This window comes from Saimiri boliviensis, chromosome 20 (genome assembly GCF_048565385.1).
Source record: "Saimiri boliviensis isolate mSaiBol1 chromosome 20, mSaiBol1.pri, whole genome shotgun sequence".
Taxonomy (NCBI): Eukaryota; Metazoa; Chordata; class Mammalia; order Primates; family Cebidae; genus Saimiri; species Saimiri boliviensis.
Genome location: NC_133468.1, coordinates 34,386,162 through 34,410,170, shown reverse-complemented (window position 1 = coordinate 34,410,170; position 24,009 = coordinate 34,386,162). Strand labels below are relative to the sequence as shown.

The 24,009-nt window shown below is 42.3% G+C and overlaps 1 protein-coding gene across 1 annotated transcript in view; it reads left to right on the top strand.

Annotated features, from left to right (window-relative positions):
* BAZ1B (bromodomain adjacent to zinc finger domain 1B) overlaps positions 1–24,009 on the top strand; it is an 89,789-nt gene that overhangs the window by 23,446 nt on the left and 42,334 nt on the right. Inside the window, exons 4-6 of the mRNA XM_039460490.2 lie at positions 6,353–6,551; positions 11,941–12,062; positions 17,086–17,283. Coding sequence (XP_039316424.1) covers positions 6,353–6,551; positions 11,941–12,062; positions 17,086–17,283 — 519 coding nt within the window. The remainder of the gene's footprint in view (positions 1–6,352; positions 6,552–11,940; positions 12,063–17,085; positions 17,284–24,009) is intronic.

Sequence of the window (24,009 nt, the reverse complement as noted above, 5' to 3'; positions counted from 1 at the left end):
ACCTCCCAGGCTCAAGCAGTCCTCCAGCCTCAGCCTCCTGAGTAGCTGGGACTGTAGGCACTCACCACCATACCTAGCTAAGTTATTTATTTATTTTTTGAGATCTTGCTCAGTTGCCCAGGCTGGAGTGCAGTGGTGTGATCTCAGTTCACTGCAATCTCCACCTCCCAGGTTCAACTGATTCTCTTGCCTCAGCCTCCTGAGTCGCTGGGACTGCAGGCGTGTGCCACCATGCCTGGCTAATTTTTTGCATTTTTAATAGAGACGGGGTTTCACCGAGTTAGCCAGGATGGTCTCAATCTCCTGACCTCGTGATCCATCTGCTTTGGCCTCCCAAAGTGCTGGGATTATAGGTGTGAGCCACCGCGCCCAGCTTGTTTTTTATTTTTTATAAAGAGATGGGGTCTTGCCATGTTTCCCAGGCTGGTCTCAAATTCCTGAGCTTGTGTGATCCTCCCACCTTGGTCTTGGGAAATGCTGAGATTACAGGTATGAATCACTGTGGCTGGCCACTAGTGGGTTCTTATCACATACTTGGTATCAGTCAGTGTCCTGGCAGGAAACAGATGGCGTACTCAAATGCAATTGGATTGAGTTTAACAAAGGGGCTGTTGACAGCAGACGGCAGTCTGATCAGGGTCAAGGAAAACTTAACAAGGAAAGATTAAGTACCTCATACCTATCAGCAGTTAGGGGAGACTTTATCTTTTTTTTTTTCTTTTTGAGACAGAGTTTCGCTCTTGGTACCCAGGCTGGAGTGCAGTGGCGCAATCTCGGCTCACAGCAACCTCCGCCTCCTGGGTTCAGGCAATTCTCCTGCCTCAGTCTCCTGAGTAGCTGGGATTACAGGCACGCGCCACCATGCCCAGCTAATTTTTTGTATTTTTAGTAGAGAAGGGGTTTCACTATGTTGACTAGGATGGTCACGATCTCTTGACCTCGTGATCCACACGCCTCGGCCTCCCAAAGTGCTGGGATTACAGGCATGAGCCACTGCGCCCGGCGACTTTATCATTTTTTAAAAAAATTTCCTAGCAACTTTCATTTAAGACTTTATTGTTTCTAAACCCCAAGGAAACAGAGGGAAGGATTGGGTGCAGGAACTAGAACAGAGTGGCCGTTGTTGTTGAAGAGTACTTGGGTAGTGAGAGAAAACTGTAATCAATCTTCTAGGGAGGCATTTGGGAATAAACACCCCAGTAACACTTTACTTCCATCTTCTGGTTTTCTGCTGATGCTCCTGTGAACTGAACTCACCAGAATCTAGATGGCAACAGGAGTCTTGGTGGAGGCTGTAAAGGTCAGCCTTTGTAAGCATAGAGCCAGGTAGAGAAGGATGGAAATAGATTTGAAGTTGCAAAACCAAAATATTTTGCACACATCTGCAAGGTGAAAGAAGAAATGTTTGAGGAAAGATGGGCTGAATGGATTCTGCCTATAATCCCAGTACTTTGGGAGGCTGAGGCGAGAGGATGGCTTGAAGCTAGGGGTACAGACCAGCCTGCACAACATAGGTAGACCTTGTTTCTACAGAAGATAACAAAAATTGGCTGTACGTGGTAGGGCATGTTTGTAGTCTCAGCGACTTAGAAGACTGAGACAGGAGGATTGCTTGAACCCATGAGTTCAAGGCTACAGTGAGCTATGATCGCACCACTGTACTCCAGTGTGGGCAACATAGCAAAAAAAGATTGAGGCAAGGAAAGAGATATTGAGGAGGTATATATGTCCATAAACATGAAAATATGTTTGACCTCATCAGTAATGCAGGAAATCTGATCAAAACCATAGTGAGATAATATACACACATCAGATTAATAAAGAAGAAAAATTTACTGCCAAGTTTTAACAGGAATATGGAATTGCTCGTAATGTAAATAGCCTATCTATTTTGGTAAACACTTGGCATTGCTGAATACAGTTGGATATTACACATATCCTTTGACTAAGTATTTTTTTCTTGAGTATTTACCCGCTTAATTTTGCCCCAGGAGATTTGCCTAAGTATATTAATAGAATTGTTCTTAGTAGTCCAATGAGGAGATAACCCAAGTAGCCATCAGTAGGTGAATGGATAAACAAATTATTAAGCCATAGAATATAGCAGAAAAAATATGAACTTGAAAGAAGTCACAGAAGAATACAGTATGGATCCATTTCCAGAAGACTCAAAGCAGGCAAAACTAAATAACTTAGAATATTTGTTACCACTGTCGGGAGGAAAGGGTTTTTTCCCCCTGAGCGTGACTTACTGGGAGATTCTGAGGTACTACTAATGTTCTTTTTGTTTTTCAGATAGGGTCTGGCTCTGTTGCATAAGCTGGAGTGCAGTGGTATGACCTTGGCTCACTGACCTTGGCTCACTGCAGCCTCCGCTTCCCAGGCTCCAGCCATCCTCCCACTTCAGTATTCCAAGTAGCTGGGACTGTAGCTACAATGCCTGGCTAATTGTATTTTTTTTTCCTTCCCTCATCCTACAGTCCAAAGGCACTGGCTAATTTTTGTATTTTTTGTAGAGACTGGGTTTCACCATGTTGCCAAGGCTGGTCTTGAACTCCTGAGCTCAAGCGATCCTCCTACTTTGGCCTCCCAGTGTTGGGATTACAGGCGTGAGCCACTGGGCCTGGCCACTATTAATGCTAAGTACTTTAACCTGTATGGTGGGTACACAGGTGTTCATTATTTATAAACACATTTTGCACTCTTAAGTGTGATAAAAAATAAAAAGTAGATGTGATGGTCATTGGAAGGGTGCCACAAACATTGTCTCAGGCTCCATGTAGAGGTGTTTATCCCATATATTTATTGATGACCTGTTAGGTAGAGAGCATCTTTTGGGTGCTGGAAAAAACAGTGACCAAACTTCACAGTTGTTTTTTGGGTGTTTAACACTGGATGAGAACTATGAATGAAAAGCCACAGGGTATTTATTAAAATTTATAATCAGTGGAATCTAGGTTAGAGCCAGAAGTGGTGCTGATCTAGTAAAGCTCCTCTGAGGAAGCAACAGTTTTTCTTTTTTTTGAGTTGGAGTCTCACTCTGTCACCCAGTGCAATGGCGTGGTCTCAACTCACTGCAGCCTCCACCCCAGGGTTCAAGCAGTTCTCCCGTCTCAGCCTCCTGAGTAGCAGGGACTGTAAGTGGGTGCCACCACACCCGGCTAATTTTTGTATTTTTAGTAGAGACATGGTTTCGCTGTGTTGGCCAGGCTGGGCTTGAACTCCTGGACCTCGTGATCCACCTGCCTTGGTCTCCCAAAGTGCAGGGGTTACAGGCATGAGCTATTGCTCCTAGCTGAGGAAGCAACATTTAAGGTGAAACCTAAATGTTTAGTAGGATATATCTGTGGGAGAAGGGGGCATGGAGTATTTCAGGGAGAGAGAACTGGGTGTGTGAGGGCCCTTAAGCAAAAGGGAACTTGGATGGTCAGGAACAGGAATTCTCAATGTTGACATTACAGACTTTAGACCAGATGATTCTAGTGAGGGCTGTCCTGTGCATTGTTGGTTGGGTATTTAGCAGCATACCTGGCCTCTACCCACTACCTGCCAGTAGCACCCTCTCAGTTGTGAAAATCAGACATTGCCATATGTCTTGGGGAAAGAAAAAGGGGGATGACAAAATTACTTCTGTCCTGTATTTGGAAGACCATTGTGCTGGGAGAACAGAGAAGAAAATCCATGTGGCTAGACTGTATAATGAGGGAAGATGGTGGGAAGGGTAGTATCAGGTGGCCAAGGGCTAGATCTTGTATGGAGTCTCAAAGGTTAGGTCATGGTTCGAACTCTGCTGTTTTTGTCATAAGGCTTACTTTGCAAAAATGGTTTGAATTCTTTTCTGAGATAGAGTTTCGCTCTTGTTACCCAGGCTGGAGTGAGACTGTGCAATCTCAGCTAACTGCAACCTCCGCCTCCTGGGTTCAAGCGATTCTCCTACCTCAGCTTCCTGAGTAGCTGGGATTGCAGGTGCCCACCACCATGCCCAGCTAATTTTTCGTTCTTTCTTTCTTTCTTTTTTTTTTTTTTTTTGAGACGGAGTTTCACTCTTGTTACCCAGGCTGGAGTGCAATGGCGCGATCTCGGCTCACCACAACCTCCGCCTCCTGGGTTCAGGCAATTCTCCTGCCTCAGCCCTGTTGGCCAGGCTGGTCTCGTACTCCTGACCTCAGGTGATCCACTGGTCTCCCAAAGTACTGGGATTACAGGTGTGAGCCACTGTGCCTGGCCTATTTTTTGTATTTTTAGGTAGAGACGGAGTTTCTCCGTACCAGCCCATTTTTTTGTATTTTTAGTAGAGATGGGGTTTCTCCATGTTGGTTAGGCTGGTCTCGAACTCCCTACCTCAGATGATCCACTCACCTTGGCCTCCCAAAGTGCTGGAAGTACAGACATGAGCCACCGCACTCAGCCTAATTTTTCAATAGAGAAATTTTCAAACTTAGTAGAGATGAAGTTTCACCACATTGGCCAGGCTGGCCTTGAACTCCTGACTTCAGGTGCTGGGATTACGGGCATGAGCCACTGTACCCTGCCTGGCTTGAACTCTTTATGAGCATTGGAAAACTTTGTAGAGGTTTTTTTATTTTTATTTTGTGAGATAAGGTCTCACTCTGTTGCGCAGGCTTGAGTGAGGTGGTGCAATCATGACTCAATTCATCTTCCCACCCTCAAGTGATCCTCTTACCTCAGTCTCCCTAGTAGCTGGAGTCACTGGCATGCAACACCTCACCTGGCAAGTTTTTTTGTATTTTTTGTAGGGATGGGGTTTCACTATGTTGCCCAGACTGGTCTTGAACTCCTGGGCTCAAGCAGTCCATCCAGCTTGGCCTCGCAAAGTACTGGGGCTACAGCCATGAGCCATCATGCCTGGCCATTGTTTTTGTTTTCTTTTTTTTTTTTTTTTTTTTTGAGACGGAGTTTCACTGTTGTTACCCAGGCTGGAGTGCAATGGCGCGATCTCGGCTCACCGCAACCTCCGCCTCCTGGGTTCAGGCAATTCTCCTGCCTCAGCCTCTTGAGTAGCTGGGATTACAGGCACGTACCACCATGCCCAGCTAATTTTTTGTATTTTTAGTAGAGACGGGGTTTCACCATGTTGACCAGGATGGTCTCGATCTCCTGACCCTGTGATCCACCCGCCTCGGCCTCCCAAAGTGCTGGGATTACAGGCTTGAGCCACCGCGCCCGGCCCTTGTTTTTGTTTTCTTAACAGTGTATTTTGAAGAGCAGTTTTTAGTTTCGTTGAGGCTGAATAGAAAAGCAAATTAACCAGGCCTGGCGCGGTGGCTCAAGCCTGTAATCCCAGCACTTTGGGAGGCCGAGGCGGGTGGATCACGAGGTCAAGAGATCGAGACCATCCTGGTCAACATGGTGAAACCCCGTCTCTGCTAAAAATACGAAAAAAATTAGCTGGGCATGGTGGCGTGTGCCTGTAATCCCAGCTACTCAGGAGGCTGAGGCAGGAGAATTGCCTGAACCCGGAGGTTGCGGTCAGCCGAGATCGCGCCATTGCACTCTAGCCTGGGTAACAAGAGTGAAACTCTGTCTCAAAAAAAAAAAAAAAAAAAAGCAAATTAACCTCAAATATATCTATAGTTAAACATAAATAGTCTAAACATTTCAGTTAGAAGGTAGACACAGCTGCTTGTGGTGTGTGCCTGTAGTCCCAGCTACTTTAAAGGCTGAGGCAGGAGAATTGTTTGAGCCCAGAAGTTCAAGGCCAGTGTCCGCAACAAAGCAAAATCTTGTTTCTTTAAAACAACAACAAAACTTTGGGAGGCTGAGGTGGGTGGATCATGAGGTCAGGAGTTCAAGACCAGCCTGGCCAAGATGGTGAAACCCCATCTCTACTAAAAGTCCAAAAATTAGCCATGCATAGTGGCACATGCCTGTAGTCCCACCTACTCATGAGGCTGAGGCAGAAGAATGGCTCGAACCCAGCAGGTGGAGGTTGCAGTGAGCCGAGATCATGCCACTGCACTTAAGCCTGGGTGACAGAGAGACTGTGTCTCAAAAAATAGATAACTAAATAAATAAGTAAAATGTAAGTTCTTGAACTGTATTTGCATATTTTAGGCTGGTACAGTGATTGCCCTTTGGGCTTGTATAATTGGCATAGTACATGAATCCTGAACCTAGATTGTGATTATTTCAGTTTTTAGGGTGCCATATTTCATCCTAATAGTCTGAGAAATAAAGTTGGAAAAAATGTGTTATATTTAGATATTTACTGTTTCAGTCACTTTTTGTTAGGTGAGGGGGCATGTATATTGGATGATATATTGTAAACTTTATCTTCAGGTTTCTGGTTCTTATTTATTATCTCTTATTTTCTCTACTATCTCCTTTGTAGGTTGGGAAGGAGAAAATGCTCAAGGTGAAGATTGTGAAGATTCATCCTTTGGAGAAAGTGGACGAAGAGCCCACTGAAAAGAAATCTGATGGTGCCTGTGATTCTCCATCAAGTGACAAAGAGAATTCCAGTCAGATTGCTCAGGACCATCAGAAGGAGACAGTTGTAAAAGAGGATGAAGGAAGGAGAGAGAGTATTAGTATGTTTGACACTAGTTTTCCTTAGTGCTTTATGCAATCCTATTTATTTCATTGTGAACATATCTTTTAGGGTTCTCTAGCAACTAAATGTGTGATTGAGTTTTTATATAGATAAGATTTTGTTCATTTATGATTCATAGAACAACTAAAATGTCTACAACATGAATCAAGGATTAAATCTCCCTAAAGAATTAAGACCAGTGGGAAGTCGTTTTCTCTAGTTGCTTAGAAATCTGTGTGCAGGGCTGGGCGCAGTGGCTCATGCCTGTAATAGCACTTTGGGAGCCCGAGGAGGGTGGGTCATCTGAGGTCAAGAGTTCGAGACCAGCCTGGCCAACATGGTGAAACCCCGTCTCTACTAAAAATACAAAAATTAGCTGGGTATGGTGGTGGGGCACCTGTAATCCCAGCTGCTTGGGAGTCTGAGGCAGGGCAATCACTTGAACCATGAGGCAGAGGTTGCAGTGAGCTGAGATGACACCATTGTACTCCAGCCTGGGCAACAAGAGCAAAACTCTATCTCAAAAAAAAAAAATCTGTGTGTACATTGCTAGCTACTCAAGAAGGCGAGGAAAGTTTGCTTTCCTTTCGTCTTAAAAAGGAAATGTGTAAGGCCGGGCGCGGTGGCTCAAGCCTGTAATCCCAGCACTTTGGGAGGCCGAGGCGGGTGGATCACGAGGTCAAGAGATCGAGACCATCCTGGTCAACATGGTGAAACCCCGTCTCTACTAAAAATACAAAAAATTAGCTGGGCATGGTGGTGCATGCCTGTAATCCCAGTTACTCAGGAGGCTGAGGCAGGAGAATTGCCTGAACCCGGAGGTTGCGGTGAGCCGAGATCGCGCCATTGCACTCCAGCCTGGGTAACAAGAGCGAAACTCCGTTTCAAAAAAAAAAAAGGAAATGTGTATGTATGTGTTGGTGGGTGATCAAGGTAGTAGGAGCAAATTACTCTAACACTTACAGCTCTTCAGCGTGTAAGGCAGCGTGATGGTTTTAGGTACGGCTGACCCTTGAATAACGTCGGTTTAAACTGCACAGGTCCACGTATGAATGGATTTTTTTTCTTCTTATTATTTTTTTTAATGGCACTTGTCCATTTCAAGATTTTTTCAATGAAAGTATTGGAAAATTCTTTGGAGGCTTTGACAGTTTGAAGAAACTCTGAGATGAACTACATAACCTAGAAATATTGGAAAAAACCCAAAAAGTTAGGTATGTCATAAATGCATAAAATACATGTAGATACTAGTCTGCTTTATCATTTACTACCATAAAATACATGTAGAAATCTATTACATAAAAAGTTAAAATTTATCAAAACTTAAACCAACAGACCGTGTATGACAACATTCTCATTCAAGAGAAATGGTGAAGATTCAGTATTAAATAATAACCAAATAAAACGAATTGTAGTATATTCTTTACTACTGTAATCATTTCGTAGTGACCTCCTGTTGCTGTTGCAATGAGCTCAGTCGTTTTATGTGACGCTAGTTCATCTCTCTAGTAAGTTGCTAATTGTCCTAGTGTCCTTTTTTGTCTTTTTGAAGATAAGGTGTCTTGCTCTGTCAGCCTGGCTGGTCCAGCCGTGGCTCAGTGCAGCCTCGCCATCCTTGGCTCAAGTCTCAGGTGATTTTCCTGCCACAGCTTCCCAAGTAGCTGGGATTATAGGTATGCACTACCACACCCAGCTAATTATTGTAGCTCTTTTTTTTTTTTTTTTGGGGTAGAGATCAGTTCTCACTATAGTTCTCAGGCTGGTCTTGAACTCCTAAGCTCAGGCAATGGCCTCTTTTTTTTAAGACAGGGTCTCACTGTGTTGCCTCCAGGCTGGAATCTGAGTGTTTATGGTCACAGCTTACTGCAGCCTTGACCTCCTCGTGGCCTCGGCATCTTAAAGAGCTGAGATTATAGGCATGACTGTATGTGGCTGTATATTACAGATTTTTAACTGTAAGGGAGAGGACAGAGCTCTAACCCCCATGCTGTTCAAGGGTCAGTTGCACTTTCTTCTGGCCATGTTCTGTAATCTTAAGTCCCTCTCAGCTGGGAGCAGGTAAAATTCTGAAACCATGATATCCTAGGAACCTGGACACTCTTAACAGTAATGTTTTTATTTTATTTTATTTTAATTTTTTTTTTTTTTTTTTTTTTTGGAGACGGAGTTTCGCTCTTGTTACCCAGGCTGGAGTGCAATGGTGCGATCTCGGCTCACCACAACCTCCGCCTCTTGGGTTCAGGCAATTCTCCTGCCTCAGCCTCCCGAGTAGCTGGGATTACAGGCACGTGCCACCATGCCCAGCTAATGTTTTGTATTTTTAGTAGAGACGGGGTTTCACTATGTTGACCGGGATGGTCTCGATCTCTCGACCTCGTGATCCACCCGCCTCGGCCTCCCAAAGTGCTGGGATTACAGGCTTGAGCCACCGCGCCCGGCCATTTTATTTTAATTTTTAAATTCCCACCCCACAATAATGTTTTTAAAGTTGAAGAATTGAGATTTGGCTTGCTGGCAGCACCGTTGAGCCTCTGGGTCCTTCATTAATAAAGACTTTGACTGGACTCAATTATTGGTGTCTCCAAAAATGTGGGTGCACCAAGTGTTTGGTGTGCCTGGCCTCCCTCCGGATGAGTGTTAGAGGATCAGATAACGTTAGCTCACTGTTTCAGTGTTACAGACTTTGCATTAGAATGGGATGTCGTCTGTTTCCCGTTCTGTTTTGTGTCTCTAGATGTTTTGGATTTGTGCAGATCATTTTTGAGATACTTTCTTAATATAGTTTGAAGCTTCTGAGAGTGTCATTGTAGTTGGTCTGCTCCAGGTTGTCGATACTTCAGTTTTGTTTCCTGCTCTGTGTTGTGAATACTAACTTCTGTGTTTTCCGGTTTCCCTCCTTTCTTTTTGATACTGAAGTTTTATAATAAGAGCATTACTTGTAATTCCTTGAGGTTGAGAAATGTTTTGGTTAGGAATGTTCTCTCTGCTTTCCGAACCTCAGTTTTATTGTGGTCTTTATTCTGCCTCTATACTCCTGAAACAGTTCCTAGTAAGTTTACAGGTGTCCTCTTCATTGTCAAATGCAGAGGTTTCTTCTTGGCCTGTATTTGACTTCTCTTGTTTATTTATTAATATTTTTATTTATTTTTCAATTTTAAGTTCAGTGGTACAAGTGCAGAGTTGTTACATACATACTCATTAGTTGTCTTACTTGATCTTCTCCCTTGCTCCACCTTCCAAAAGGCCCTAATGTGTGTTGTTCCCTTCTATGTGTCCGTTTGTTCTCATCATTTAGCTCCCACTTGTAAGTGAGAACGTGTGGTAATTTGGTTTTCTGTTCCTGTGTTAGTTTGCTAAGGATAATAGCCTCCAGCTTCATTCATGTCCCTGTAAAGGACATGATCTCATTCTTTTTTTTTTATTTTGATATTTTTTGATCTCATTCTTTTTTATGGCTGCATAGTATTCCATGGTGCATGTCTACCACGTTTTCTTTCTCCAGTCCATCATTGGCATTTAGGTTGATTCCATGTCTTCACTATTGTTAATAGTGCTGCATCTATTACTTTTAATGCTGTTGGTCACTCATATACGTTAGCTTGATCCCACTGTCTCTTTGTGCTCCAACTATTATGTTTCTTCACTTCCTTTTTCCCCTGCCATTCCTTCAGTTGTTTTCCATAGGATTCTTTTTTTTTTTTTTTTTTTTTTTCTCCAAGACAAAGTTTTGGTCTTGTTGTCCAGGTTGGAGTGCGGTGGCTCAATCTCAGATAACTGAAACCTCCGCCTCCTGGGTTCAAGCGATTTTCCTGCCTCAGCCTCCCGAGTAGCTGGGATTACAGGTGTCTACCACCATCTGTGGCTAATTTTTTGTCTTTTTAGTAGAGATAGAGTTTCACCATGTTGACCAGGCTGGTCTCAAACTCCTCAGGTGATCCGCCCACCTTGGTCTCCCAATGTGCTGGGATTACATATGTGAGCCTCCATGCCCAGCCTTATTCAGATGTTTAGCATTGTATCTTCTGATTTCCTTATCGTCCGTCTCACCTTCCCATTTTATATTCGTCTTTTTTTCTTTCTTTTTTTTTTTTTGTTTTTGGAGACAGTCTTGCTCTGTCGCCAAGGCTGGAGTGCAGTGGCACAGTCTTGGCTCACTGCAGCCTCTGCGTCCTTGGTTCTAGCACTTCTCCTGCCTCAGCCTCCTGAGTAGCTGGGATTACATGTGTGCGCCACCATGCCCAGGTAATTTTTGTATTTTTAGTAGAGACGGGGTTTCACCATGCTGTCCAGGCTGGTCTCGAACTCTTGACCTCAAGTGATCCTCCTGCGTCAGCCCTTCAAAGTGCTAGGATTGCAGGCATGAGTCACTGTGATGGGCCCCATTTTATATTCATCTTCTAACTGCTGAATTTTTTTTTTTTTCTTTTCAAACCATTGATCTTTCCAAAATGCACCGTAGCTACAGTCTGGCATTGGTTACTTAGTGCTAGCAAGACAAAATCTAATCTCTTTAAATGGCATACAGGGCCCTTTCTAATGTGGCTTTGGCTTAACCTTTTTAAATTATTTTGACTCTAGGATATATCGTGTTTAACCATACCTCATTGCTGGCAATCTCAGAACAGGTCATACATATATATATATGTGTGTGTGTGTGTGTATATATATATATATATTTTTTTTTTTTTTTTTTTTTTTTAAATAGAGGCAGGGTTTCACTGTGCTGGCCAGGCTGTTTTCAAATTCCTGACCTTGTGATCCGCCTGCCTTGGGTGGTTATTACACGTGTGAGCCACCATGTGCAGCCTTTTTCTTTTTTTTTTTTTTTTTTTTTTGAGACAGGGTCTCACTCTGTCTCCTAGCTTGGAGTGCAGTCGCAAGATCAGGGCTCACTGCAGCCTTGACCTCCTGGGTTCAAGCCATCCTATTTCAGCCTCCAAGTAGCTGGAACTACAGATGTGTGCCATCACACCTGGCTAATTTTTTGTAGACAGGGTTTCGCCATGTTGCCCTGGCTGGTCTCACACTCCTGACTCAAGGGATATGCCTCCCAAAGTACTGGGATTACAGTCGTGAACTAGTGCACCTGGCCCAAGTAGTCATCTTACTCATCTTTCTACCTGCCTTCCAGAATAAGTTAGATATTCCTTCTGTGTATTCTCATAGTGTTTTTTCTTTACCAACTTCTGTATATTGTTTACCACATTGTAGTTATTTACTTGCTGATTCTTCTCATAGACTTAAGCTCTTTGTAGATAAGGACATTATGATTCATCTTTGTGCTGTGCCACCCATTCCTACTGAAGAGCAGATGTTAAGACTATTATTATCTAATGAATATAATTAATATAATTGTGTTTTCCACTAATTTTCTATGATTTGACTAGATGACAGAGCACGTAGATCACCACGAAAACTCCCTACTTCATTAAAAAAAGGAGAACGGAAATGGGCTCCCCCAAAATTTCTGCCTCACAAATACGACGTGAAACTACAAAATGAAGATAAGGTTAGTTGACACTTTACATGTGATAGATGTTCTTTAAGAAAATGTCAAAAAAAAGAAAAAAGAAAATGTCGTAGGGTTGGTTTTGTTGGAGAAAATGTGCTGAAGAAAAATGTAAATGAATGTCTTTGGGCCGGGCGCGGTGGCTCAAGCCTGTAATCCCAGCACTTTGGGAGGCCGAGGCGGGTGGATCACAAGGTCGAGAGATCGAGACCAACCTGGTCAACATGGTGAAACCCCGTCTCTACTAAAAATACAAAAAATTAGCTGGGCATGGTGGTGCTTGCCTGTAATCCCAGCTACTCAGGAGGCTGAGGCAGGAGAACTGCCTGAACCCAGGAGGCGGAGGTTGCGGTGAGCCGAGATCGCGCCATTGCACTCCAGCCTGGGTGACAAGAGCAAAACTCCGTCTCAAAAAAAAAAAAAAAAATGAATGTACAACAGACTCTGAATGGTTTTCTGTTTATGGTTATGAATGATTTAAAGTTACTGTAAATTATCTTTTTTCCTTTCCTAGAAGATAGCATGCTATTCCTTTTTTTTCGAGACGGAGTTTTGCTCTTGTTGCCCAGGCTGGAGTGCAGTGGCATGATCTTGGTGCACCACAACCTCCGCCTCCCGGGTTCAAGCGATTCTCTTGCCTCAACCTCCCTAGTAGTTGGGATTACAAGCACCCACCACCATGGCTGGCTAATTTTGTATTTTTAGTAGCTATGGGGTTTCTTCATGTTGGTCAGGTTGGTCTTGGAACTCCCAACCTCAGGTGATCCACCCACCTCAGCCTCTCAAAGTGCTGGGAATACAGGTGTGTGCCACTGTGCCTGGCACTTTTTCTCTCTCTCTCTTTTTTTTTTTTTTTGAGACAGAGTCTTGCTCTGTCGCCAGGCGCCAGCCTGGAGTGCAGTGGCACGATCTTGGCCTGCTGCAACCTTGCCTCCTGGGTTCAAGCAATTCTCCTGCCTCAGTCTCCTTAGTAGCTGGGACTGCAGGTGTGCACCACCACTCCTAGCTAATTTTTTGTTTTTTTAGTAGAGATGGGGTTTCACCATGTTGGCCAGGATGGTCTTGATCTCTTGACGTCATGATCCACCTGCCGTGACCTCCCAAAGTGGTGGGATTACAGGCGTGGGCTACTGCCCCTGTCCACTTTTTCTCTTTTTTATAGGAGTTACCAGGGCATAAGTAATTTACATTTGAGCTTCAAACTCAGTTTGAAAAGTAAGAATCTATTCCCAGCAGTTTCGGACTTTCTAAGGAAATCATTCTTCCCAGTTGAAAGTAGAGCAGCCATTTGTTAGTATAATTAAACTCAGAAGTTGAGTTGACTCTGCTTGGTGGTTTTACAAGGAGCCTTATAAAAGTACAAGCTAATAATAACCTACAATAATAAATACTCTCATATTAACTTAGTACTATGATGTTTGGGTTTTTTTTTTTTTTTTTTTTTTTTACCTTGTTCAGAATCAGGATGTAAGTTAAAGTCAATCAGCAAGAATTTTCTTCTTGATGGTATGTAAAATAAAGGATTTTGGGCCGGGCACTGTGGCTCAGCCTGTAATCCCAGCACTTTGGGAGGCTGAGGCAGGCGAATGGCATGAGGTCAGAAGTTCAAGACCAGCTTGGTCAACATGGTGAAATCCTGTCTTCACCAAAAGTACAAAATTAGCCCAGTGTGGTGGTGGACACCTGTAGTCCCAGCTACTTGGGAGGCTGAGGCAGGAGAATTGCTTGAAGTGGGGAGGCGAAGGTTGCAGTGAACTCAGATCTCACCATTGCACTCCAGCCTTGGGTGACAAGCAAGACTTCATCTTAAAAAAAAAAAAAAAAGTGGCCGGGCACGGTGGCTCAAGCCTGTAATCCCAGCACTTTCGGAGGCCAAGGTGGGCGGATCACGAGGTCGAGAGATCGAGACCATCCTGGTCAACATGGTGAAACCCCGTCTCTACTAAAAATACAAAAAATTAGCTGGGCATAGTGGCGCGTGCCTGTAATCCCAGCTACTCGGGAGGCTGAGGCAGGAGAATTGCCCGAACCCAGGAGGCGGAGGTCGCAGTGAGCTGAGATCGCGCCATTGCACTTCAGCCTGCGTCACAAGAGCGAAACTGTCTCAAAAAAAAAAAAAAAAAAGTTGGTTTTGCTGATTGGAACTTAGATTTTAAGAAATGTGGAATGTTATTTTCAGGTATTCCTGCACCGTCTGTATGTGTAGAATCGTATAAATGGAAAGAGGTGAATGGGGACTGGGTGTGGAAGGCAGTGCACGCTTCACACATAACCATTTTGCAGAAGAAAGAGCTAAGACCTGAGAAGTTTAATAAATGTCAAAGTTCCTCATTCAGTAAATGAGATTGGGAAGGGTTATAACCCCAGTCTTCTGCTTCTTTTTTTTTTTTTTTTTTTTTTTTTTTTTGAGACACAGCCTTGCTCCGTCGCCAGGCACCAGGCTGGAGTGCAGTGGTGCAACCTCTGCCTCTGGGTTCAGGCAATTCTCCTGCCTCAGCCTCCGGAGTAGCTGGGACTACAGTTGCCAGCCACCACGCCCAGCTAATTTTTGTATTTTTAGTAGAGACGCGATTTCACCATATTGGCCAGGATGGTCTCGATCTCTTAACCTCGTGATCTGCCCACCTCGGCCTCCCAAAGTGCTGGGATTACAGGAGTGAGCCACCGCGCTTGGCTGTCTTTTTGCTTCTTTATTTGCATTGTTTTGTTCCTGCCTCAGAATGTTGACAAGTCCCATTTTTTTTTTTTTTGAGACGGAGTTTCGCTCTTGTTGCCCAGGCTGGAGTGCAATGGCGCGATCTCGGCTCACCGCAACCTCCGCCTCCTGGGTTCAGGCAATTCTCCTGCCTCAGCCTCCTGAGTAGCTGGGATTACAGGCACGCGCCACCACGCCCAGCTAATTTTTAGTATTTTTAGTAGAGACGGGGTTTCACCATGTTGACCAGGATGGTCTCGATCTCTTGACCTCGTGATCCACCCGCCTCGGCCTCCCAAAGTGCTGGGATTACAGGCTTGAGCCACCGCGCCCGGCCGACAAGTCCCATTTTATTTTGACTATTGGTTTTATGGTTCGTGATGAGAAGCCTTGGGTGTGTTGTTAGGATATTTTTTCCTTTTTGGAGACCAAGTTTTGCTCTTGTCGCCCACGCTGGAGTGCAATGGCATTGTCTCAGCTCACTGCAACCTCTGCTTCCTGGATTCAAGCGATTCTCCAACCTCAGCTTCCGGAGTAGCTGGGACTATAGGCATGCGCCACCACACCTGGCTAATTTTGTATTTTCAGTAGACGTGGTTCTACCATGTTGGCCAGACTGGTCTTGAACGTCCGACCTCAGGTGATCCACCCCTGCCTCCCAAAGTCCTGAGATTACAAGCTTGAGCCACCATGCTTGGCCTAGAATGTTTTTTGTATTTGAAAATTGGATATTGTTAAATACAGTTTTCATCAATTTTCTTCTTATTCAGCAGTGTAGCTGATTAAGACATGCTTAGTCTCAACCACTTCCCTGAGTATCACTTGTATTCTTATTGATGAGTATTAAGTGTTTTGTTCATTAGTAGTAAGTGTTGGTTATAGGAAGAAAGAAAATGCAAATAAGAATGAGTTGATATCTGATTTCATACTCAGAGATAATTGGTGAATATAGATTTAGTAAATGATAGCTCCTAAGTGACTTTTAAAAAATTTTTCTTTTCTTTCCATCTCTGTTTCCTGGTATTAAATGACTTTTAAAAGTAGAAATATTCCATCCATACTATTTTATAACTAAATTTTTTTTTGTTGTAAGTTAAGCATTTGTAATGTCATTACATTTTCTTCCAAAGCAGTATTCTCAGATTTTACTGTGTGTGATAGCTGCCAGGGGAGCCAATAAAAAATGTTGGTTCCTAACCTTTACTGCCAGAGATTCATAAGTTTCATTAAGCATGTATTGAGGCCCAAGCGTCTGCATTTTAATAGCACCCTAGATGATTCTGATGAATTTCTTTGGATTGAGAAAATTTTTTTTTTTTTTTTTTTTTTTTAGGACTGCAGTATCCATTATATGTACATATTTTCATTTTAAAAATTCTTTATCGATGTACCTGTAGGTGATAACCCTCAACCCCTTTCTCACTTTTTTTGCTATTAGAAGCATTTGATGATGAATTTGTCTATTGACTTCTTTTTTTTTTTTTTTTTTTTTTTTTTTGAGACGGAGTTTCACTCTTGTTACCCAGGCTGGAGTGCAATGGCGCGATCTCGGCTCACTGCAACCTCCGCCTCCTGGGTTCAAGCAATTCTCCTGCCTCAGCCTCCCGAGCTGGGATTACAGGCAGGCGCCACCACGCCCAGCTAATTTTTGTATTTTTAGTAGAGATGGGGTTTCACCATGTTGACCAGGATGGTCTCCATCTCTTGACCTCGTGATCCACCTGCCTCGGCCTCCCAAAGTGCTGGGAGTACAGGCTTGAGCCACCGCGCCCGGCCGGTCTATTGACTTCTTAAGATAAATTCTTAATGAGAGGAATTCCTGAAAGAGTATACCTATTTTTAGAAAACTTGGATACATATTGACAGATTGCCTAAGGATACTTTTCAATTGACATTCTGTGTCTGAAAATTATTCTCCATTCTTCTCTCTGGTTTTTTAAGAGATAGGGTCTCACTCTGTTGCCCAGGCTGGAGTGCACTGGTGTGATCATAGCTCAGTACAGCCTCAGACTCCTGCTTTCAAGCAGTTTTCCTGCCTCAGCCTTCCAATAGCTAGGACTATTGGCGTATTTTGACTTTTGTACACAGAGGGTCTTCTTAGATTCCTCAGCCTGGTCTCTAAACAATCTTCAGATCTTGGCCTCCTGAATTGGTAGGATTACAGGTGTAAGATACCATGCCTGGCCTATAGTTTCTTCTTTCTAATTTATAATTCTTTTGATAAAGGTGGAATTTTGATTTTTTGTGGAGAGAAACACATATTGCATGTTCTCGTTTGGGTAATTACTTTTTACCCCAGTGGTGAGTTACTTATTTATTTTAACCTAGATCATCAGTAATGTGCCAGCAGACAGCTTGATTCGTACAGAGCGCCCACCAAATAAGGAGATAGTTCGATACTTTATACGGCATAATGCGTTACGAGCTGGTACTGGTGAAAACGCACCTTGGGTTGTAGAAGATGAATTGGTGAAGAAATATTCTCTGCCCAGCAAGTTCAGTGACTTTTTACTTGATCCATACAAGGTAAGGTCACTGTTAAATTTTTGGACAGCAGGATAAAATATGATTATTTCTCTTGTGGCTCCAGTATATTTATAGCAGGTTTTGAGCTCTAACATCAGATAATGAGTTGAAAAATTTTCAGGTGTATCTGGTTTCATATGGGTTGTGATGTGAGATTGGTAGGGGAGAGGCCATATTGAAATCTTCCCCAGTTCAATTTATTTTTTATTATGCTAGCATAATTTTTAAAAATCTGTATACATGTGCTTTTGTGCCTCAGATCCTTTTTGAAATGAGGTATGGCGTAAATACAAAAAGTATTTTGTTAACCAGTTACTAAAAATGAAAACTGATTTTGCATGTCAGACAAGATGATCACATATACATTGACAGCCTTGAAAAGAACCTGGAATGAGGAGCACTGTGTGTGATGGGTTAGTGGAAAACCGACCATTTTCCTCTTGAGGAGTAATTTTTTTTGTTTGTTTTTTTGAAATGGAGTCTTGCTCTGTCACCCAGGCTGGAGTGCAGTGGCACCGTCTTGGCTCACTGCAACCTCCTTCTTCCAAGTTCAAGCAATTTTCATGTCTGAGCCTCCTGAGTAGCTGGGATTACAGGTATGTGCCACGGCACTGGCTAATTTTTGTATTTTTAGTAGAGACAGAGTTTTGCCATGTTGTCTGGCCTGGTCTTGAAGTCCTTACAAGTGCTCTGCCTGCCTTGGCCTCCTAAAGTGCTGGGATTACAGGCATGAGCCACCATGCCCAGCTGAGAAGGAGTAATTTTTAAAAATCATCTCATTTGATCCTCAGAATATTTTTATGAAGTTATGTGGTGTATATATATATACATTTCATTTTACTGATGGGGAATCTGAGGCCTAGTCTAATTAGAACCAATAGAAAGTGATGACATGAATTAAGACGCTGGCCTAGGATTTCTGATTTTCTTTTCTATTTCAAGCTTTATTTGATAAGGTGTTTTTTGTTTTAATGTAGGCTTTGAAAGTACTTAATGCTTCTTTCATTGGTAAATGTGACACAGCATACTAGCTGATAATTTTCTTCTTGGTTTCTGGGCCGGAATAGAACCAGAAAGGGGCCCTTGATCCATTAGAACTGTGTCACATTTCCAGAATTTCTTTTTTTTCCCATTTCATTTAATTATGAAAATATAAAGACATCTTAAGTCGTAACAACTAAATTAGCTCAATTATCTTAGGTTGATTATTGTGATAAAAACATACTGAAAAATAATTTTATTTCTCCAAAACATTAGTAAAGACCTCCAGTCATAGTTTTAGCACTTAGCAGATTTTATTTAATAAATAAATTAATTAATTTATTAATTTATTTTTGAGACGGAGTTTCGCTCTTGTTGGCCAGGCTGGAGTGCAATGGCGCAATCTTGGTTTACTGCAACTTCTCCCTCCCAGGTTGAAGTGATTCTCCTGCCTCAGCCTCCCAAGTAGCTGGGATTACAAGCGTGTGCCACCATGCCTGGCTAATTTTGTATTTTTAGGAGGTTTCTCCATGTTGGTCAGGCTGGTCTCAAACTCCCGACCTCAGGTGGTCTGCCCGCCTTGGCCGCCTAAAGTGCTGGGATTACAGGTGTGAGCTACCACACCTGGCAGGATTTTCTTATTCTAGACCAGCAAGATAAGTGGTGTCTTTTGTTATACTCTTTAAATTTTTATTTTATTTTATTTTTTATTTTTTTGAGATGGAGTCTCGCTCTGTCACCCAGGCTGGAGTGCAGTGGCATGATCTTGGCTCACTACAACCTCCACTTCTCAGTTACAAGCAATTCTTCTGCCTCAGTCTTCTGAGTAGCTGAGACTAGAAGCACATGCTGCCATGCCCAGCTAATATTTTGTATTTTTAGTAGAGACGGGTTTTCACCATGTTGCCCAGGCTGGTCTCCAACTCCTGAACTCGGGTAATCCATCCGTCTTGGCCTTCCAAAGTGCTAGGATTATAGGCGTGAGCCACCATGCCTGGGCTAAAGTTTTATTATTTGCTTAAAAGGAAACGTTTTGGAATTAGTTGACTTTTTCTACATCAGGACTAAATTTTCCATGGAAGTACAGTTTTTTCTCAGATGTTTGTTTTTGTTTACTGAGGAGAAATTTGAGTTCGCTGTCATTTTGTTGCCACAGAGTTTGGAACCATGATTCAGCTTTCTGTGGTCTTTAAATTACTGTCTTAACTATATGAGAACTCTATAAAGCCATCTCTGAATGGGTTTTAGACTAATTCTTGGATTACTTGAGTCCTTAAATATTTTCCTCTTTTCTGATCTTTTTTTTTTTTTTTGAGACGGAGTTTCGCTCTTGTTACCCAGGCTGGAGTGCAATGGCGTGATCTTGGCTCACTGCAACCTCTGCCTCCTGGGTTCAAGCAATCCTCCTGCCTCAGCCTCTCGAGTAGCTGGTACTACAGGTGTGTGCCGTGATGCCCAGCTAATTTTTGTATTTTTAGTAGAGACGGGGTTTCACCTTGTTGACCAGGATGGTCTCGATCTCTTGACCTCATGATCCACCTGCCTCGGCCTCCCAAAGTGCTGGGATTATAGGCGTGAGCCACTGCACCCGGCCCTCTTTTCTGATCTTATGACTATCTTTTATGTATTTTAGTTTAGTTATTCAGGTATGTGAATAGTGTGAAACACTGTTTTTATGGGTAAAATATTTTTTGAGATTCCTAAGACATGAAAGCTGATCCACACTTATTTCTTACTTTAGAGACAAAGTATTGCTCTGTTGCCCAGGCTGGAGTGCAGTGGGATGGTCACAGTTCACTGCAGCCTGAAACTCCTGGGCTCAAGTGACTCTCCTCCTACTGTCTCACTAGTAGCTGGGGACTACAGACATGCACCACCACACCCAGCTGATGTGTAATTTTGGTAGGAGAGAGAGGCTAGAATTCTAGGAACTCATATCCTGAAAGGCAATTTCTGAAGAAATAAGGTACTCTCAAAATTTCTACTGAGGTCTTAAATTACAAATGTTACGGAATATTGCTATCATTCGGGTTGAGACTAGGAAATGCTTAGGCTAAAGTCTGAAAGAGGACAGTGATTTTACTCAGAAAACTTAAGACTCATGTAAAATAGTAGTTTACAAAGTTAAAGGTGTATGCTCAGGTTTATCACTTGTTTTCCCTACCTTAAATAATATTTTTTTATTTCCCACTACTAATGACATGTCACTGATTTGTTTTCTGTTGTTGTTGTTGTTGTTTTTTTTTGCACATAAGCTGTGTTTTTCCTATTTATAAATTAGGACTTTTGGCTTCTTAGCCAAGGTGAAACAGTAAATAACACAGATGATAAGTAGAACCTAAAACATTGCTTTGGAGTCTTTGTCTAGAAGAAATTTAAAATAATTTATTGAGGATGAAAGTTAATCACATAGGATCTATCCATCCAAAGGCATGGCATATTTCCTCTCTGTATACTCTTTGGTTTTTGTAGAATATAGTATTCTATCAGGCACTGAATACATTTACTGTAAAGGGAGAGGAGGTGTAAAGAGAGAGAGTTCTGAGCAATATTAGCAAAGAACCCATAGGAAGGGCTTACGTGGGAGAGAGGAAAATTATGTAAAGATAGAGGAATTTTGGATCATTACCCGAGTACCTAATGTGATGATGATGAGGGTGTGTTTGTGGTTTTCCAGATTCTTTCTAGAATATAAATTACTTAAGAATAAGAACTATCTTGCTTATTTTGTATCTTGCAGTGTTTAGCATAGTATGTTGAGTATAATAGGTAACTGGCTATTCATTTCTTGAAGAAGTTCCATTTATTGGAGAAAAATGCCACTGACATTTGGGTTTTAGGGGTAGCATAATTTTTGTAGTCCCAGTGATTTGGAGGAGTGATTTACAAGGCAGTTGGGCAGTGACTGTCATCTGAGACGAAATCTAAGCTCATTCTCCGTGAGTTATGATACGCTGCAGCCATTTTGTTAGTCTCTCCTTCATGTTTGAGCTCTTGTTTTAGACCGATAAATCCTAGTAGGGAAGCCTTTGGATTAGAGACTTGAGAGGAAAGTAACACTTTAAGGCATTTGTAATCCTGCACGAGTTTACTCTTTTTCTTAATACATTTTAATGTTTTATTTGAATAATTTTATACAGAAGAGTTGACAAAACACTACCAAATTTCCATGTACTCTTTAATTAGTTTCTTCAGATGTTAACGTTTATCATATTTGTTTATTGTTATCGCTCTTTTTTTTTTTTTTTTTTTTGAGGTAGGGCCTTATGCTGTCTCCCAGGTTAGAGTGCAGTGTAAGATCGTAGCTCACTGTAGCCTGGAACTTCTGGGCTCAAGCAGTCCTTCCACCTCATGCTTCTGACTAGCTGGGATTCTAGGTGCTCACCACCATGCCCAACTAATTTTTGTGCTTTTTATTTTTTGTAAAGATGGAGTCTCATCCTTGCCCATCTTGTCTTGAACTCCTGGTTGATCTCATGTGATCCTCCTGCCTCAAGCCTCCCAAAGTTTTGGGATTACTGGCGTGAGCCACTACTGCATCTGGCCTCATCTGTCTATACACACACATGAATTATTTTTTCCTGAGCCAAGTAATTTTTCAGACTGGATGCCGTTTTACAAAATACTGGAATATGAATTTCTTCAAAACATTGATATTTGCTAGTTCACATCTGTAATTCTAGCACTTTGGGAGGCTGAGGTGGGAGGATTGCTTGAGGCCAGGAGTTCAAGGACCTTTCTGGGCAGCATAACGAAGACTCCATCTCTACAAAACAAAACAAAAAAAATCAGGGATATTTTCCAACATAACTACAGTACAGTTGTCAGAATCAGGAGGTTAACATTGAAATTATGCTACAGTCTATAGTTTTTACTCACATTTTTCGAATTCTTCTGTAATCTTTTACAGAAGATTGTTTAACTAAAAAACAATTTTGTTTTGCTTTAGTAAGATTCATTGTGCTACCATGTGTCACATGTGTTAAATTTACTTGTCTCTTTGGTCTCTTCTAATCTGGGACAGACCCTTAGCTTTTCTTTGTCTTTCAAAACTTTGGCATTTAAAAATAATAGAAGCCAGTTATTTTGTAGAATGCTTTTTGATTTTGTTTTATTTCTCCTTGGTTACTTTCAAGTTAGGAATATTTGGACATAAGAATTGATATATTCTTCTCCCTGCATCATATAAGAAGGCAATGACATGATTTTCTCCATTACTCATAGTATTTTTTTTTTTTTTTTTTTTTTTTGTAGACAGGATCTTGCTCTGCCCAGGCTGGAGGTGCAGGTGGTACAGTCATAGCTCACTGCAGTCTTGACCTCTGGGCTGAAGTGATCCTCCCATCTTGGCCTCCTGAGTAGCTGAAACCACAGGCATGCACCACGAAGCCCAGCTAATTTTTATTTTTAATTTGTTGCAGAGATAGGGTCTCACTCTGTCACCCAGGCTGGTCTCAAACTCCTGGGCTCCAGCCATTCTCCCTTCTTGACTTCCCAAAGTGTTGGGTTTACAGGCATGACCCATCATGCCCGGCTGATTTTTCTTTAAATAAAGTCTCTCTCTTAAAGTTTGTTTGTTGTTTATGGGCGGGTGTAGTGGCTCATGCTTGTAATTTTAGCATTTTGGGAGGCTGAGGTGGGAGGATTGCTTGAGCCCATGAGTTTGGGACCAGTCTGGAAAACGTGACGAGACCCTGTTTCTACACATACAAAAAGTGAGCTGGATGTAATAGAATGTGCCTGTAGTGTAGGCTACTTGGAAGACTGAGGCAGGGTGATCCCTTAAGCCCAGGATGTCAAGGCTACAGTGAGCTGTGATCACGCCACTGCACTCTAAGCTGTGTGACAGAGAGAGACCCTGTTTGGAAGGGGGAAAAACGTTTGTTTATGAGTTAGGGATTAGAACAGAAGTACTTTGAAAGATAAATTATATTGTTGAAGGAGTGGTTTGCTAGAAGAAAAAAGACTGAAAAATCATGAAAGGTAAATTAATATTGTTTTGAAAACACTTTAAATATATTTTCTAGTAACAAATTTTGCAAATTTGCTAATAAAGGCATATGGAAATTGAGACAAGCCCATTGTTTGAGTGTTGTCCTCAAACTTCTAACATGTTGCCCTGGGTGAATGAGAACAGTGAGATAAGAGTCAGAATATAGATTGCCAATGTTTGCTAATTTAGGGTTTTGCTGCCTAGATTATATTGCTTATTATTAAGTAGTATTCATCATCTGAATGAGCTTTTTCAAGAAACAGGAGTTGCAGACAGATACTGTGGTGTGTTTCAAGTGACAGGAACAAATGTAAAATTGTGTACACTCTCTTTGCCTTTCAACCTTCCATGTTGCCAAGATAGTCATAAATTTTTTTTCGATTTAGCAATTAGGAAGGGCCTTTGCCAAAAATTACACTACTAGTAATCTGGGTGTTCTTTCTTCTCCCTCCCCATCTGCTAGTCTGGTAGATTAGCTGTGCTGAATTGGGGCTAGGGAGCGCTGTTAGCCTATAAGTGGTTTTATACTTTTTCAGATCCCCTGAGTCCAGCCATGCCGGCTCCCATTTGGCTGTGACTGCCCAGCATGCCCCATGCTGAGATGATCCAGTTACTGAAGGACTGCTCATGCCGGGAGCCGGCCTATTGGGAGGGGGTTGGGTGAGTTCATTTCTTTCGTTTTTAAGAAAAACAAACATGGTATGGCTTGGACAAAAACACATCTTAAGAATAAAAACGGGTTGCTAGACCCT